General features: G+C 38.0%; 1 protein-coding gene across 1 annotated transcript in view; it reads right to left on the bottom strand.

Moving 5' to 3' along the window:
• GPC5 (glypican 5) overlaps positions 1-12,147 on the bottom strand; it is a 1,198,702-nt gene extending 1,186,555 nt beyond the window's left edge. Inside the window, exon 1 of the mRNA XM_019737193.2 lies at positions 11,615-12,147. Coding sequence (XP_019592752.2) covers positions 11,615-11,777 — 163 coding nt within the window. The 5' untranslated portion in view covers positions 11,778-12,147. The remainder of the gene's footprint in view (positions 1-11,614) is intronic.
• Positions 12,148-15,178: the final 3,031 nt, after the last annotated feature.

The following is a 15,178-nucleotide window of genomic DNA, read 5'->3' as shown; positions in this document are numbered from 1 at the left end:
TATTTCACTGTTTGATTATACAGAAATTATATATTCAAATATTATCATGTTCTTTTTTTTTAAAAAGAAAGGCAGTGGAAAATCATGGAAGAATTTAACACAATAAATAAAGATAAGATTTGAGTTCTTTTGGGAACTCAACTGGGAATCAATTGGGAAATGGACTGTCAAGGACCAAGAGTAAATGTAGGTTGATTTAGTAATCTAGCCAGGAAAAGGCATGGTGGTGGCATTGGTAGTGGGTAGGAAAATTATAGGAACATTTGTGAAATAGAGTCTAGAGAATATGGTGATTGGTTGACTTGGTGGAATGGGTAGGGAGTAAACTACTGTGTTATTATGGTATAGTATCAATTTAGTCATATTTCCAACTGAAACCTAAAGGTTTAGCTACCAACAATGTTCTTCATGAAAGGGGTGAGGGGAAAAGGAGAGAAGTAATTATCAAAAGCATGATCACAAGGCAACTAAATGTGAGTAAAGAAATCATCATTGATTGGAATGTCTAAAAATGTTTATAAATTACCCTAGAACAGATTTATGTTTACATACATTTTTTAATTACAACACAAATTATCTCTAAAAATCTATGGCTTTAAATATTAAAGTATATAAAGTTTTGTCATATAGGATGCTGGGAAAAAAATAGATTGGTAATCTCAAATGGTTTTATTTAATAACAATTTTACAAAGGGCATGGTATAGGAAAACTACAAGGGATACTGCAGTACTCTCTGGCCAGTAATAGTGGAAAAGGAGCTGGTACTACCTCTCAGGGGGCAGAAGGAGATAGTTACCAGAATTCAGAGAGAGTTGTGAAGTCACCAGACAAGAGCTGTGTGCTTAGGGTAAAGGGACATACATAGCCAGCCTGCAGTGACTCCACAAGGTGAGACCTGGAAACCACCACACTCCACTTGCCCAGTCTCTTCTCTGGCCATTGATCTCCACTGACTACCCCAGGCAAGAATGCCCACTGACATAGCCCAAGAACAACAGAACAGAGTAGAGACTTCATCTGAAGGGGAAAACAAGACTGGCCAGCACACTCCACCTTTGTGCCTCTCATCTGGAAGAAAAGTTCATATCCCCAGTACAGGGGACACACAAAGACCTGTAAGTGCAACGACACGCAAGAACATGACAAAACACAGTAGGGAATTAACTCCTTCTTACCTCATTAATTAATTAATTAATTAATCACATCTTGTAGACCCTATCCCTTCTTGTATTTACTCAACATATTTCCAGGCAAAATATTTTCCCCTTTATCTTAATTGAACTAATTTAAATGACATTATTTTGCAAAAGACCAATCTATAGTTCTTAAATTACATAATGTGAATAAATAAACCTGATTTCACCATAGAATTAAACTATAATAAATTGTTTATTTATTAACTAAAATAAAGAATGAAAACATGAACTGTGTTTCCAAGGAATTAATACTCTGAGGGTGATGGGAGAAAAGTACTTGACAGTTTGATATCTTATTAGCATAAAGGAAAAGGACTTCTAATATTTTGAGGATCTCTGATCAAGCATAAAAAGCATTTTAATGTATCTTAGAAGAACATTTGTAAAAGAATTATGTAAAATTAATTATGTAGTATTTGTAGAGATTATTAATTATTGTTTACAAAGCTCTTCCATGTGGTCCTCTACAAACCACTGAAAGAGAAAAAGTAGAAGCCTGTATCACTACCTGTGTGAAGAAAGGAAAACATTTTCTGAGAGACTGAGTTATTTCCTAAAGGTCACATAGCTAATATGTGTTGAAATCAAGACTAAGCAATTTCGAAACTATAAGTTCATTGTTATTCATTGTTAAAATATGTGACCATAATATGGGACAAATGATAAGATGTCTGCTTTTCCCATTTATTTATACCATGACATTTCAATGTTTTGTCATACCTAGTATTTTAACTTGTTTCATGTGTAACATATTTCCAAAGATGAATAGAATATTGAATGTTTACTAGCCTAAAGCTTATTTGTGCCCTGAACTTATAAAAATAAAAGATAAATTTTAGTTTTGTTTCATAACTAAACTTTTAACTCTATAAAGACATATACATATATCTTCACTTTACAAATAGTACCCTGAAGAATCATGGTTTCCTCAGCTTTTTGACACTTTCAATGTTATTCCTATTTCCTTTACCTCTTAAGTTGATCAAAAAAAACCTTTTTTAAAAATTACTTTTTTTCCCCAGAATAAAATGTATCCCAAGCCTGGTGAGAACAGACAAGACTGTTAATCTCTTCATTTTATTGACCTACTTCAGTTTCAGTTCATTAAACACAGACATTTTCAATGATCAAAAGAAAATGTACTAAATGTAACTTGGTATAACCTTACTATTTAAGGAGTTGTTCAAAAAGCAAATAAATTTGAACAGGAAATTTAATGTTGACAAGCTCCCATTTAAAGAAAAAAATACACACACACACACACACACACACACATACATATATTGAACCAGGACATCCAGAAATAATTTTTACATTCCTCTGATCAAAGAAGGCACAGTTTTGATGTGCTTTTTGTTGAATTCCTTTCTTAGTTCTTACCTTCTCCCAAAACATAACAAATATTGAAGGAATCATAAACTAAAGTAACTTGTAACTGTAAGACTAGAAAAAGCAAAGGGCTATGAGCTCTAAGAAGAAATCTGCAAAGATTATTTAATTACACTGTCATATAGAATTATAAAAACTAAAAGAAATGTGGTAATCATAGAACGAGAGAGGAAAACTAGTAATTCAGACCCATTATCCTAATAAGAGTAATAATGAGCAACTTAAATTGTGAAACAAGAAATGTTTGCTAACTATTAAATATGACTATCTTTAAAACATATTTAATACCTGAACCATGTCAAAATATGCATGCCTCATTAGCATTGATTGAAACAACCCTTCTACTTAGGTAAAATTTCCCAATACCTCATGTAAGATATCCCAAATAAAAACCACCCACACTTCATGGGGGGGGGGGGGGCGGAATGCTTTTTCTAATATAGCATTAAAGCATTAAAGAGAGATCCTAAAGATTAGGTGAGTATTTCTAAAATTGGAATTATTGGAAATACTTTAGAGACAGATTATACCTGCTTCCGTATGTCATATTTTGTGATTTGGCAGCAATTAGTTTGCTTATTCTGAAAGGCTGTGGTCTCTCTGCTTCGTCTACATGGAGTCTGGACCCCCAGTCAGTGTCCTTTAACAAACAATCTTCCCAGCTCATGGATAATGCCATAGATAACTGATATGTACTTTACTCCCAACATGGAATTAATAAGGGTGAGAGATGAAGAAACTAAATATTTTTCTAGTTTCTTACTATCAATTTCCTCATGGAGAGAGGCCATTTTTGAAGAAAAATTATTTACATAAAACACAAACCAATCAATCCACAGCCAAACATAAATTATATTTGGTCACCTTTATTTTTCCCCATTCTCCCAATAATAGATCAATTGATGTTCTACAGAAGATCAGTCACACTATCTACACATGATAAAAACTGTGCTAATGATTCCAGCATTTAAATGTTAAACCATCTTCCTTTCCTTGCAGGACATTAAAGGAAATTTTCTTCTAGACATTTGTCTGGCAATTCATTTACTCCATTTCCAACATGTTACATAATGTAAATTATTAATGTAATAAAAATTCCTTTAAATTTAAACTTAAAATGTTTGTGTCCCTATAGAATTTGTGGCAGAGTTACATACGAAAATGTTAACTCCACGAAAATAATTTACCCAACAACACAATTGAGCCCAGTCAGAATATATTTTTTAAACGTTCAATTCTACCTTTACCAATATATCAATTCTATTAAGCATAGAAAGCATAATTAAACACAATAAATTGAGCCCATTAGGTAACTATACATATCGATTAATTATACAAATCAAAATGTATTTATTAATTTTGGCCTAATCACAGAACAAAAAGATAAATCACAGATCCTGTTCTCATGTAGCCTATAGTCTAGTAGACAGAAAGATATTTAAAATCGGTATTGCTGCTCTGAGTTCCTACCTTATATTAGAAATAACTAATGATCTATCTGTGGTGACCTCAAGGATTTCAGGGCTGATCAAGGAAAAGACAGTACCTCGAGATGGCAATAGTATACAGTGAGCTGACTTTGGGTGGTGCTTTGACAGGCTACATGAGAAGAGATGTCCCTTCTAGGAGACTTCCAGAGAGAGCAGTGTAGGGCGACTACCCAGAAGAGGAAAAGGGAACTCCCAAGAGAGAGGGGAACTGGAGAAAGGGCTCATGTGTCTAGGTGGTATCAACTGAGCAGCAAGATGGGAAGTCTGAGTCAGAGCTTCACAGTACAGCAGCAATTGGGGCCTTTTACAGCCCCAGAGTTTATTTTATCTGTGACCAGCAGATGTGGGGTACAGTTTGGTGAGGTTTGCAAAGCAGGCAGGCTCTAAGTGACTATAAATATGCTTACTTGAGCATATTGAAAGCAATTGGATATGTAAAAATTTGAGTTTGGCACTGCTAGGCTTTGGGCTAATGGTCCCAACCTGCTGTGAAGAAGTGAAAAACATAGGGGCCAATCTTTAACCCATTTATAAAACATAAAAAGAAATTATTTTATATAGACAGTACAGTCTTGGCTGTTCAGTACCCAAGGACTGATATCAACAAATATTTCAACTCTCTTTCCATGTCAGGCACTGTTCTGGGCACCCAAAATTCTACAATGAACAAGGTACAACGGGAATGGCTACATAATTCGCACGGCCCAGTGCAACAGGAAATGCAGGACTCTCCGTTCTAAGTTCAAGGTGGCGACAGAAGAAGCAAGCATGGGGACATTCTGAGTGCGGGACCCTGTGTGACTGCACAGGTTACATGGCCATGACACCAGCCCCAGTAGACATGTTCTCTGTTCTCATCATGCAAACAATCTAGTGGCGAAAGATAAACATTAAAAAGGAAGACAAGAAATATGTCACCATGATAAGTGCCATAAAAAAAGAGGGCTCTACAATAGTAATTGGGAAACAGTTCAGTGAACATTGAGAAAGGCCTCTCAGAAGAGCTGATATTTAAGCTAAGACCTGAAGTATGTAAACCAACCATCAACATTGTGTGTGCGTGTGCATGTGTGTGTGCATGTGTGTGTGTGTGTAGGAGCCATAGGCTGGATAGTTTATGTCAGTGGTTCTCAACCAGTTAGATTTTGTCTGGAGACATTTTTGGTTGTCACAACTGGGGAAAAGGGATATTACTAGTGGGTGAAGGTTATGGAGCGCTTCTAAACATCCTACAATGCACAGGACATCTCCCCACGACCACCACCACCACACACACACATACACACACACACACACACACACGCAAAGAATCATCTAGCCCCATATGGTGCTGAAATTGAGAAGCCCTAATACAGAATGAGTATAGATCATAGGCAAAGCCGTGAATAGGGTAGATATTAAGCACATTTGCCCCTGATGTCCTTAGTCATGTGACTTCATGGTAATGAATACTGGAAACCTGTATTTCTGACAACAATCAAGAATTCAATTTATGGTACAATGATTCGGTGAAATACTATCCAGTTACTAAAAAACATGCTTCGAAGGATATTTAATGTCATGGGAATTACTGAGCCACTCAAAATTGGTTACAAAGAAAAATACAGTGATTCTACATTCCTTCAAAAAAATGTTTATGTGCTTAGCAGAAGACTAATGAGGGTGTTGAAAGATAATGCAAAGGGTCATTGGTGGTTACTTCTGGATGGTAAAGTTGTTTTGCTTACTTTGTACTTTTCAGTACTTTAAATTTTCAGGAGAATGTGTATTCTTTCATAAAAACATGAAAGTACAAAAATCTCATTTTCATTCTATAAAAGTACATTATACATTCAACTTATATGGCAGCCATATGTGAACCTGATGTAGCTCATCAAAAGCTGTCCCGTTTATTGTGATTCATAGAAGAATGACTATTTAATTTAGAATGATTTGAGCAGTATCATTAGCAAAATTTGAAATTTCTAAAGCTGAAAACTGAAATAATTGAGGGCACAATTGGTGTTGTCTTCTGTAATTGAAGGTCAGGCTTTTATTTTTAAAAAGGTAAATATGAAAAATAGCTATTCTGTATTAAAAATCAATTGCTATTGTGACTTAACCGAGTAGATCAGGTACTGCATTCACAATCTATTTCAACAAAGCATATGACTGAAGTTTCTTGTGATTCCATTTTATCAAAATGGATTTCTGGTCCCTTGAACAGTTATATTAGAAAGCCACTGATTTATTTAGGAGAGGCATCTGTTTGTTGGAATCTTACTCTTGGTCTTATACCACTTAATAAATCAATGTTACAGACTTAGAAGGTATTCTTACCAAATGTAGAAAATAAATTATGCATGTGTGTGCATTCATGTACACATACCACACAGAGAAAGACAGAGAGAGAGAGAGAGAGAGAGAGAGAGAGAGAGAGAGAGAGAACAAAAATCTATATTCCAGAAGGCCTTAAAAAGCTGCAAATTTGGTAGGGGGCAGAGTAGAATAATTATGAAAAGCTATTCTTAAGTTCCCCAAATTGTACCCCTCCTAACGCCAATTATACAAATATAGAATGTTGGACACTTGGCAAAAAGGAACTTAAAATTATGGGAAGGAGGGAGAATGGGGACACACACAACATTTACATTTATTAGTAAACGATGAGGGAAGAGGGTGTGATTAGTACAATTCAGGCCCCTGATGGACAGTCATACTCTATGACCCTAAAGCAGAAAATCATACTCACTTCCCCATCATTCAGCATTAATAAATGCCTGGATAAAAGTGAAACCCATGATTCTCCTAGACATCAAAGCATACACTGGATTTTCCAGAGACAGTAGCAAACTGCCCTGACAGTGAAACTCAGCCTTGATGTTTACAATTCAACACAGACAACATGCACAGAATAAGAACACGATGATGAGACAGGTGCTTGAGACCTGTAGTGCTGCAGGACAGCCACAAGGATGCTCTACAATCACCAAAATGACTAAATATCCCCCTCTTTTGACCAAGAGTGACTACTGCTTCTTCATTAAGAACAACTCCTCACACCTTAATCTTCCTAACACCTAGATAAATTACAATGCCACCCAATTTCTGAACAGCCCTCCTTCATTAAACCCTCCTTATAATCACTCAGCACAAGCCCAAATCTTATAAAAAGCCCCTCTCAACTGCCTCTTACCAAGACACCCACAGTTCCTGTGCTGTGAGATCTCCTTTGCTGCAGCAAGCAAAATGAACATGATTTGTCTGACAATCGGTGTGTTTCTGGTGGTTCTTGGCTGCTGGGCTTCAACACAGTGCAATTCTGATCTTAATAATCTAACCCAAACATCAGACCATGGGTACCCTTTACGGCTTTGGAAATTCAATCACCATACCTATGCTTCTCTATCAACAAAAGGGGTTAGTTCATGAGAAAAAGGAGTCCCAATTTGAAGTTATTGTCAATGAGTGACTATGGCCACCAGCCATCTAGCTGTGTGAATCCCTAAACCACCCTATACACACTACTTCACTTCCCTGAGTACAGACAGAATGGTTGCAGTGGAGGCAGTAGCTATGGATGCTGCCGCTAGCAGTGGTGTAGCCTCATTCCTTTCTTCTAGTTTCCATTAGTTCACAAAAAGAAACCATAACTTAACAAATACCATTTCAGATATGTTTCTTTTTTTGAGTTTCCCTTAGTTCATGAAAAGAAACAAAATGTTCACCAATAACCTGGTAAGTGCGATTTTAGATAGAAACGTATTTCCCAATTTTAGCAACAATCATTTCTGACTTGAAAAATAAAAACTAGTTGTTATAAAAATATCTTCTGATATGTAGAGATCTAAAACTAAAATTTCACTTTTAAAGGCCAAGTTCAGTTAAAATCAAGACCCTAAATAAGAAATTATAATGGCAATAACACATTTTCAGAGCACTTATTGTGCCTGGATTTGTGCTATTTTACATACAAACATTATTTCATCTATGCAGCGACCCTTTAAGAACCAATATTTCCATTTTACAGGTAAGGAAACAGAGGTTTAAAAAAACGTAACTGATTAATCTAGGCCTTAGAGCTACAGGTGAAAGAACCAAGTTTTGAAACCCAAATGTCTATAATTCCAAACTCCAAGGTTACCACGTAGGTTGTTTCTCTTGAGTGTGAAAACAAAATACACTGTCCTTGAAGTGATTATAAGACTGGATTATAATGAAAGCAGTTGAAACATTGAAACATTACAGAGCACTACTTAAAGTGTCCTATAGTATTAGGATTTCATTTTGCCCCATCACGTTTATTTTTATTATCCCATTTATAGCCAAAAGCTACCAAGAAAAAGTTGTCTTTTCACAAACTCTGTATCAGTGAACATCCACATTTTTAAAACTAATTGGTATATAAATTATATGAATGTAGTCTTCAGATGTTTTTTTATAAAGCTGTCCTTTCTGAATTATCTTCTTTAGAAAAGTAAGTAATACATGTGTGTGAACAATGCACATGTGAAGAGAATTTCAATGAGAAAGCATTATCATTCCTCCCCAATAAATAAAATAAAAATAAAAGGACCTTTAAGAGACACTTTCAGTTAACAGTTCTTTTCTAAATAAAATAAACAAGAGCAAAGAGAACCTTGACTACTACTTAGGAAATAAAATCAGAACACAGGGAAATCTGTAATTCTAATCACATTTACACCTTCTCTCCTTTTTTACATTTCTCATACAAACATCTTTGGAGCTCAATAGGCTTAAAAGAATTGGAGCAGGACAGAGAACAAAGGTGAGGGGAATCTGAGAAGCAGCTTAAATGGCCCTTCTCAACATTTTAATAGTTTCAAATTGGGTAAAATTGTTTTCAGACGATGTAAAAGGCATAAATGTAGAAATAAACTGTAAGAAGTTATTCTACCTGCTTGTATTTTTTCTTTTAAAGGCATTTTGGCTAGACATCTCGTAAGTTAACCACTTGTGGACAAGAAATGCAAGAAAATACTAAAAAATAAACTTTCAAGGAAGACAGCATCAAATTTAAATGTATTAGCTTTAGTCAATGAAAGCCTATGTGTTAAATACATTTGTTATAAAGAATATTAATATTTGTACTATGTGGAAATGACTACTTATATATTAACTATGCTCTCTTGAGGTTGAGGACAATTTTAGAAAATAAGATCTCCAACTACTATACTTAATCAAGCTAAATGTTATAGCTCGTACATAAATACAAAGATAAAGAAAAACATTTATGTAGCACGTGGTATGTGTGGTCTACTTAATTTGAGAATCAGATATTTTTAATGGGAAGATGAGAAACATCAATGTTAAAATAAATAGTTTAATATTTCATGGAACCATTCAGAATTATATCAAATTCATATGTGAATGCCTTTTAGTGGATGATTCTAATTCAGAATAACTTAATGTGACTTTTCCTTAATGCAAATATCAAAGCTAGCACTTCTTTCACCAGCACCACTGATGTCCCTAAGAGTGTAACCCTGCACAGCCCCGTTAGCAGGTGCTGCTATGATTCCTCCATCACCTAACCAACAGATCAAGAAAGGTACTAGCAGTTGGAAAACAATCCAGAATGTCTTAGAAAAGGTGCTTGCCATCCTGGCTCTTTTTTGCGTGTCATGTGTATTAAACCCAAATAAGTATAACCATTTCCTTCTCTGTAAGTCAGAGCTTCTGTTTCCCTTATATCCTGGTAAAATGCTGTCCGTGATTAATACTCTGTAAAGTTCCTCTTCAAAAGAGATGAAACACACACAAAGTTCTAGAAATATAACGCCTAGTCAATGTGTTGCATCCAGCAGGTACCAGAAACACTGAGATAAGAAAGGTGAATGAAAAGAAAGCCTTACTGGGGAGCAGTCAACGTTCACTGAACACATCAGCCAAAATTATGGTCTATGAGAGGCAAAATCAAATAATGCAGGTGAGGATTTCACAGCTCAATGCCCTCACCGCGACCCCCTACCCAACACACCCTGTGAGGTTTTATTAGCTACTGATAAGTGAGGTTTATTTTTTAATGTAAAGAATGCACTGAAATATGAAAACAGGTTTATAAGAGGGTACCATCGTTTGAGGACAGAACTGCCCTGAACTAAGAATATCAACTATGTTGTTTCAAATAGTACAGATAAAGCACCTACCGTGTTTCCCCGAAAATAAGACCCAACTGGACAATCAGCTCCAATGCGTCTTTTTGGAAGCAAAAATTAATATAAGACCCAGTCTTGTTTTACTATAAGACCTGGTCTTATATAATATGACCCGGTCTTACATAATATGACCCCGGGTCTTATATAAGACCGGGTCTTATATTAATTTTTCATCCAAAATATGCATTAGAGCTGATTGTCCAGCTAGGTCTTATTTTCGGGGAAACACGGTAGTACCGAATAGATATTCAGGTAAATATTTGTGTTTAAAAGACTGGTCACCTAAACTGAAATGGATCCAGTGTTCCCAAATGCCCAGATTTTCTTCATAGGATGACTTGAGAACCGAGTGCATAACCAGCAAAGCAATCCATCAAAATAGCTACTCCAGAGTGCTAACAGCAAGTCTCCAAACCCTAAAAACTCCAGCAGAGAAAAGATTTTCAGACCCAAGCATCATCCACAAGTTCTTTGTTCAACCAATACGCTCACAGCATTTGTCTGTTGGCTTCATAGTCAGAATGCATTGCTCCAGTAAGATCGTAGCTCCACACACCTGCTACTGCATTTGACAATTAAGACCAATACTTCCAGATCTAATGTAAAATGGAAATTCTGCCAGATGAAGGAAATTTGCTCGGCGAGGGCGAGGAAAAAAGGGGTAATGGTGCTGACAAAAGGCTACAGAGAGCAGAACCTACCCTGACCACGCTCACTGCATTCTTTCCCTCTCAATCTCTGGTATATCTCATCCATGTTAAGTGGCTCCCCACTGCGTTCAGTTTGATCGCTGTTACCACCACACCTTTCAGGAGTTTAACCTACCCAGTGGTCCAAGAGAAACACTGGGCAGTTCGGGATCGGAGTAAATGGATTTCGTGCCCGGGTGCCGAGAGGCGGCGAACGGTCACACCAGTCCGAGTCCTAATTACAGAGGAGACCAGCTGCCCTTGTCAGTGTCCCACTCTCCATCAAAGAAGTGTAACGCAGGTTTGCGTTTGCAACATCAAACTTGGAGCGACCAACCCAACTCTGTCCACCGTACGAGAAAGAAGCAAACAGGAGCCGCCCGGCGGGGCACTGGTGAAATTCCCACTCTCAACTATCCCTAGCTGTCTGTTTTACTGGCCTCTTCCCACGCATCAGCCGAGACTAAGGGAGCCCGGGCGGGAAGCAAACGCCCATAGCTCAAATCAGCCGGTGACTACTCCCATAGTCAGGGAGTACCCGAGCTACCCTCCGGATGTTCACACCGGGCTTCCCCAGAGGCCTCCCCGGGATTCACCTTGCGCAGCTGGAGAGCCTGAAAGGTCATCTTCCCACGAAGTGCCACCCCGAGTGCCCAGGCGCATGGCCCTGCACTGGCCAACCGCGCCTTACCTGCCCTCGGCGAATCCGGCAGCCCCTTGATTGCTCCCACCAGGCGCCACTGGAAAAGTTTCCGAACTTCTTCGCAGCTCTGCACGCCTTCGCTTCGGGTAGACCCAACCAGAGCCAGAAGGAGAAGACAACGCCAGCCCACGCGCCAGGTCGGTGCGTCCATCGTGTCTTGATCACCCCTTTTCCCGTCGTGGACCCCACTCTCCCCGCGCGCCCTGCGCTGCAGGCTCTGGAAACGGCTCAGCAGTCGAGGCTCCCAAGAGGTGCAATCTGGCGAAGGGCGTTCCGGGACCGCTCTGGGACACCGGCTGCACCTACGAGCACTTAGCTTTCTCCCGAGGAGCCCAGAGGTTAAGACACCAGAGTTCTTGCGCAGAGCGCCGCCGGGTCTTCCTCTCCAGCAGGGGCGAGCTGGCGCTGCGCGGGCGAAGAATACGGATAGAGCTGCACAGAGCCCGCGAGCAACCGGCTCCGACCACCGCCGCCGCCGCCGCTGCGGCCACCGACTGGGCTTGAAGCCACCAACCCGGGAAGCGCCCGCCTGCCGCGCTCCACGCGCAAGGCCCGCCCCGCGGTCAGGCTCCGCCCCTCCACGCCACACCCCCAGCGGGCTACCCGGGCCGCTCCCTCCCAGCTGCTGAGACGCTTGAGCCCACGCCGGAGAGAGAGACAACAGAGAGATACTGCGTGGAGCGAAGAAGCAAATAAATAAAACGAAACCCAAACCTCGCTCTCCTGGCCCATTTGGGGAACAACAAAAAGAAGAGCGAATGTATGAAAAGGATCACAGAAGAGATGAGAAACATGAACTAGAACTAAGATGAAATGTTTTCCTATAAATCAAGGTTCTTGATGGAGAGGAATTTGTATTCAAATTGCATGAAATGGGATGTGGGCACAATATAAAAGGCAAAAAGTACACTTACCAGATTTTAAGAGAACACATGAGAAGTTAAATTTTTAATTGCTTTGAAACATTTTTCTGTAACATTACGATTTTCTGAAAGATTTTAGAAGTCATAAGAATTACATTCAAGTTTATTCTTAACACCCTTTAGCATCATATTTTACTTCAGTACTTTCTAATGGCCCACTTCTGGAATTTCTTCAACACATTTCTGAAAGAACTACTAAGATAAGAATGCTCAGGAGAGAGTCTCAAAAGGAAGACAGAAAGACTTCAAGCGATTTTTAAATGACAAAGGTATTTTGTGAATTTACAATTTATAAAAGGAATTCATTAGAAATCATAAAACAAAAGGCTAAGTGCATTTACTTTTAATTTTTTAAACCATTTTTCTTTTCAATTGAGGTAACAATGGTTAATAACATTACATAAGTTTCAGGTATATAACAAATTTTGATATCTGCATGCACTATAGCTTATTCACTACCAAAAGTCTAGTTTGCCTCCTTAACCATACATTTGACCTCCTTTACCCATTTTGCCCTCCCCCACACACACACACCCCACTTGACCTCTGGTAACCACCAATCTGTTGTCTACATTTATGAGTTTGTTTTTATGTAGTTTTGTGTGTTCATTTGTTTCTTTTTTATGTTCCACATATGAGTGAACTCAAATGGTTTTTGTCCTTTTCCTTCTGACTTATTTCACTTAACAGAGTACCCCCAAAGTTTCATCCATGTTGTCGCAAATGGCAACATTTTATTTTTTTATGGCTGAGTAGTAGTCCATTGTGTGTATATAGATATATCTATACCTACATATCACATCTTCTTTATCCGTTCATCTGTCAATGGACATTTAGGTTGTTTCCATATCTGGGCTATTGTAAATAATGCTACAATGAATATAGGGGTGCACATATTTTCAAACTAATGTTTTCATATTCTTCTGATAAACACCCAGAAGAGGGACTGCTGGATGATAGGCATTTTGTAAATGTGACTGACTCAATAGTAAGCCTCTGAGAGACAAGATTGTCTCTTCATCTACCGGCATCTGAAGACAGTACTCCTCCAGGAAAACAAAACTACTTAAAAGCATCAGACGGGGGGACTACAAATGCCTTAACCACTTAAAAGGAATGTAATCTCAAATTTGAACCCTTGCCAAGAGATACAGAGGAATAATTTTAAGTCTTAGTTAAGTGTCATGGGACACTTAATGACCATTTGATATCAAAGGCTGCACTTCCAGCAGCAGATTGCTTGGTTTAAAACCATTCCAGGGCAATGGCTGAGCTACTTCAGTGAAATAGTGCTCATTTCGCTTTTGCCATCAATTCCATGAATACTAGATTTTTATTTTTTTTCTGAGAAGCTCTCTCAATTAATGAGAAGTGGGGGGGAAAGCTGCTTTTAAATTCAAGGACGTCAAGCAAAGCTTTATATATGGATCTTGGGGGTGGGAGGTGGACTTCCCCATGAATTTCTTCTCTTCTAGCCAACAAACACTGAAAGACTGCTTGGAAGTCAGCTGTATCTATGAGAAGGAAAGATGACCATAAGGATATGTATAGTGCTTAAATGCCAGACAATATTCTAAGTACTTTTTATGGATACTAAGTCATTCACTTACTCTTTATAACAACTCTACAGTTACTATTATAATTGTTTTACAGATGAGGAAATAGGCACAGAGAGGTAAAGTGACTTGTCCAAGGCTAACAGAACTGTTTAGTAGTGGAACCAGGAATATAACCCAAGCGCCGGAATCTAGAACTCATGCTATTAACCACAGGCTCTGCTCGGCCACTCCATGGCATACCAGACACATTCAGTAAACCAACGGCTATTTATTAACAGATTTTTTACTAGTAAATATACATAACTTTTATCTGTAGAATTTTATTCTACTAGAATCACTTCTATGTTAAAATAAGGCTAATAAACCCCCATGTTTTTCCGAAACTTTTTTTTATCAAGATCTCCTTTTGATAGCTTTGATGATCATAGAGTATTAGCATTAAAAGAATTCTTAGAGATGACCTACTCCAATTTATTTAGAGACTTGGAATCTCTAAAATAATTTGTCTTGCGAGGGTAAAATCACAAACACAACTGAGAATTATTGATGGCTCAGTGAAAACTAATCAACGAGCAAATACTGATGGCTCACATACTATATTTCTTTTTAAAACCACTATGCTAGGAATAATACGGATTAGAGACATGTAAGCAAGTTCTCTTCTCAGTGTTTTTGCAATTTATTTCAACAGAACTATTAGGTGGGAAGTTATGTATAAAAATGGAGTAGGGTCTATATTTAGTCCCTATAAAATGATCCCAATTACAGAAAGTAACCGTTTTGTTTCTACCTCTTATTTCCTGTTGCTACTCCAGTGAATGAGTAACAGTAACTTGGAAGGGCTTCTTTTCCTATCAGTATCCTTCTGCCAGCCCCCAAACGGACAGTATGTCCTGGCTATGCTGTGAAGCTTCAAGAAAGTTTCCTTTTTCGAATGACAATACAATACCAAAGTGCCTTTTATGTAAACATTATAGAGCAACCGATAATACAGTGTTGTACACTGTATTATAAATAATCTTTTGTTCACTTTACGTGTAGCTTGGGAGAAATTTCCATAATTTAATAGT

The sequence above is a fragment of the Rhinolophus sinicus genome, linkage group LG04 (genome assembly GCF_036562045.2).
Source record: "Rhinolophus sinicus isolate RSC01 linkage group LG04, ASM3656204v1, whole genome shotgun sequence".
Lineage (NCBI taxonomy): Eukaryota > Metazoa > Chordata > Mammalia > Chiroptera > Rhinolophidae > Rhinolophus > Rhinolophus sinicus.
Note: the sequence above shows the minus strand (reverse complement) of the source record. Positions and strands in the feature narration are given on the sequence as shown.